This window comes from Myotis brandtii, unplaced genomic scaffold (assembly GCF_000412655.1).
Source record: "Myotis brandtii unplaced genomic scaffold, ASM41265v1 scaffold532, whole genome shotgun sequence".
Classification (NCBI taxonomy): Eukaryota; Metazoa; Chordata; class Mammalia; order Chiroptera; family Vespertilionidae; genus Myotis; species Myotis brandtii.
The window spans coordinates 641,931-643,907 of NW_005369955.1; the positions used below are offsets into that span (position 1 = coordinate 641,931).

The 1,977-nt window shown below is 68.7% G+C and overlaps 1 protein-coding gene across 4 annotated transcripts in view; it reads left to right on the plus strand.

The window, feature by feature from the left end:
* LOC102250474 (protein argonaute-2) overlaps nt 1–1,977 on the plus strand; it is a 25,609-nt gene that overhangs the window by 16,161 nt on the left and 7,471 nt on the right. For all 4 annotated transcript variants that reach the window (XM_014549027.1, XM_014549026.1, XM_014549028.1 and 1 more), the window contains exons 7-8: nt 289–379; nt 1,109–1,303. In XM_014549027.1, coding sequence (XP_014404513.1) covers nt 289–379; nt 1,109–1,303 — 286 coding nt within the window. The remainder of the gene's footprint in view (nt 1–288; nt 380–1,108; nt 1,304–1,977) is intronic.

Genomic DNA, 1,977 nt, shown 5'->3' on the forward strand with positions numbered 1-1,977 from the left:
TGTACAGATGTGGGGAGGACTGTGTCCAGTGGCCGCGTCCCACGCTCAGGAAGGGGTAGCAAGCAGCTTCCCATGTCCTGGGGAGCCAGGCTGCCGGTGGTTAGACCACGCTGGGCACGGATGGGGGACTTGCCTACATTTGTGGGCGCTGACAGGGCACCCCCCCGTTCCCTCACTCCACTCAGGCGGGGGGTCCTCAATGCTTGGGGGGCTCCATGTGAGTGCTGTCGAGGCCCCCCTGAGGTGACTCCTGTTGCTCCCTCTGCCTCAAGCTCTCTCTCTCCGCAGGCCGCCCGTGTTCCAGCAGCCGGTCATCTTCCTGGGGGCCGATGTCACGCACCCCCCCGCGGGGGACGGGAAGAAGCCTTCCATCGCTGCCGTGAGTGCCGCGCTGTCCGCTGGCTCGGGGGGCGGGGGGGACACGGTCCCATTGCAGCCAGACGGCCAGAGCTCTTCCTGAGAGCAGGAGGCTGCTAGGTGGCAGCTGGGGAAGTCCGGGTCCCGTGGGAAAGGCATTGGGAGGTGCTGCCGGCGGGTCAGTACGACTAAGAAGCAGTGAGAGCGACTGCGGAGCAGGGAGAGCGGCGTGTTAGCACCAACAGCCCCCCAACCAGCCGTGTCCGTCCCACCAAGGGCGGCGCTGCTCCTGGCGGCCTCGCCGCACTCGGGCAGACCGAGGCTTGACGGCCCTGTTTTTAAGCGTGTGCGCGGGCTGGAACCGAAGTCCTCTCCCTCCTCCTAACTCTGAGGTTGCCCAGGAGGCGGTGTGGCGGCCTCAGTTCACAGTGACCCTGCTGACACCCGGCCGCTGCCCCTTCCTCAGGCTGAGCCCAGCCTCCCTCGGGGGTAGGAGCGTCGGCCCGAGGTTGCAGGTCCCGTCGACCCCGGTGGGGCTGCCAGAGGGCCGTGTGGCCGTGTGTGCTCGTCGTTTGTCCGGAGCCACCTGTTGGGTTTCCCTCTGCCCAGGGCAGCTCGTGGCTCCAGCCCCGGCTCCGTGCCAGGCACGGGGCCAATGCCAGCTTCCCTCCACACGGGGAGCCCAGGAAGGCCGGGCGCCGCCCGAGAGAAGCGGCAGCACTGCTCCTGACGCGCCGCCTCCTGCCCGCAGGTCGTGGGCAGCATGGACGCCCACCCCAACCGCTACTGCGCCACCGTGCGGGTGCAGCAGCACCGCCAGGAGATCATCCAGGACCTGGCGGCCATGGTGCGCGAGCTGCTCATCCAGTTCTACAAGTCCACGCGCTTCAAGCCCACGCGCATCATCTTCTACCGCGACGGCGTGTCCGAGGGGCAGTTCCAGCAGGTGGGCCCTCCGCGCTCTGTGCTCAGTGTGTCTGGGGTTTGCCTGTCTGTCCGGCAGAGCGGCTTCTCGGGGTCTCTGCAGAGAAGGGGGTGCGATCTACAGCCTGTCCTACCGCCCCCTGTGCCTGTGCTTGTCAGGTCACGGGGACGGTGGACACGGGCGGCGACGCTGAGGCAGGACAGACTGAGGCAGGACAGACGGGGCGGGAGGAGCGACGGGTGGGCTGGGGCTGGAGAGCTGTGCGGGCGGAGGCAGGGTGTGGGGGAGGCTTTGTGGGGTGGGCACCCCATCGTGCTGCAGTGCGCAGGGCAGGCAGTGAGTGCCGTGACGGAGAAGCACGCCGGGCGGGGCGGATGGCTGGGAGCCCTTAGAACGCAGTCAGCAGGCCTGGCCGCTGTTTGGATGTGGAGGGAGGGGCAGCATCTTGGGGGACGTGGAGGGAGGGCGGTCTGGAAGGTGGGGTGCGTCACAGGCGCAGGGAGCACCGCAGGAGGGTGGGGAATGGGAACAGCGGCCGCGGTGCCTCCAGGTCGGGGCCTTGGGCCCAGGAGTCGGTCCCGCCCGGGTTTCGGAGGTTGTCCCTGCGTGTGCCCCTTGGCCGGTAACTGCCCCTCTGCACCTGCCACGTCCCCAACACAGGCCTCACCGGGCGATGCTCTCGGGGCAGAGGCAGG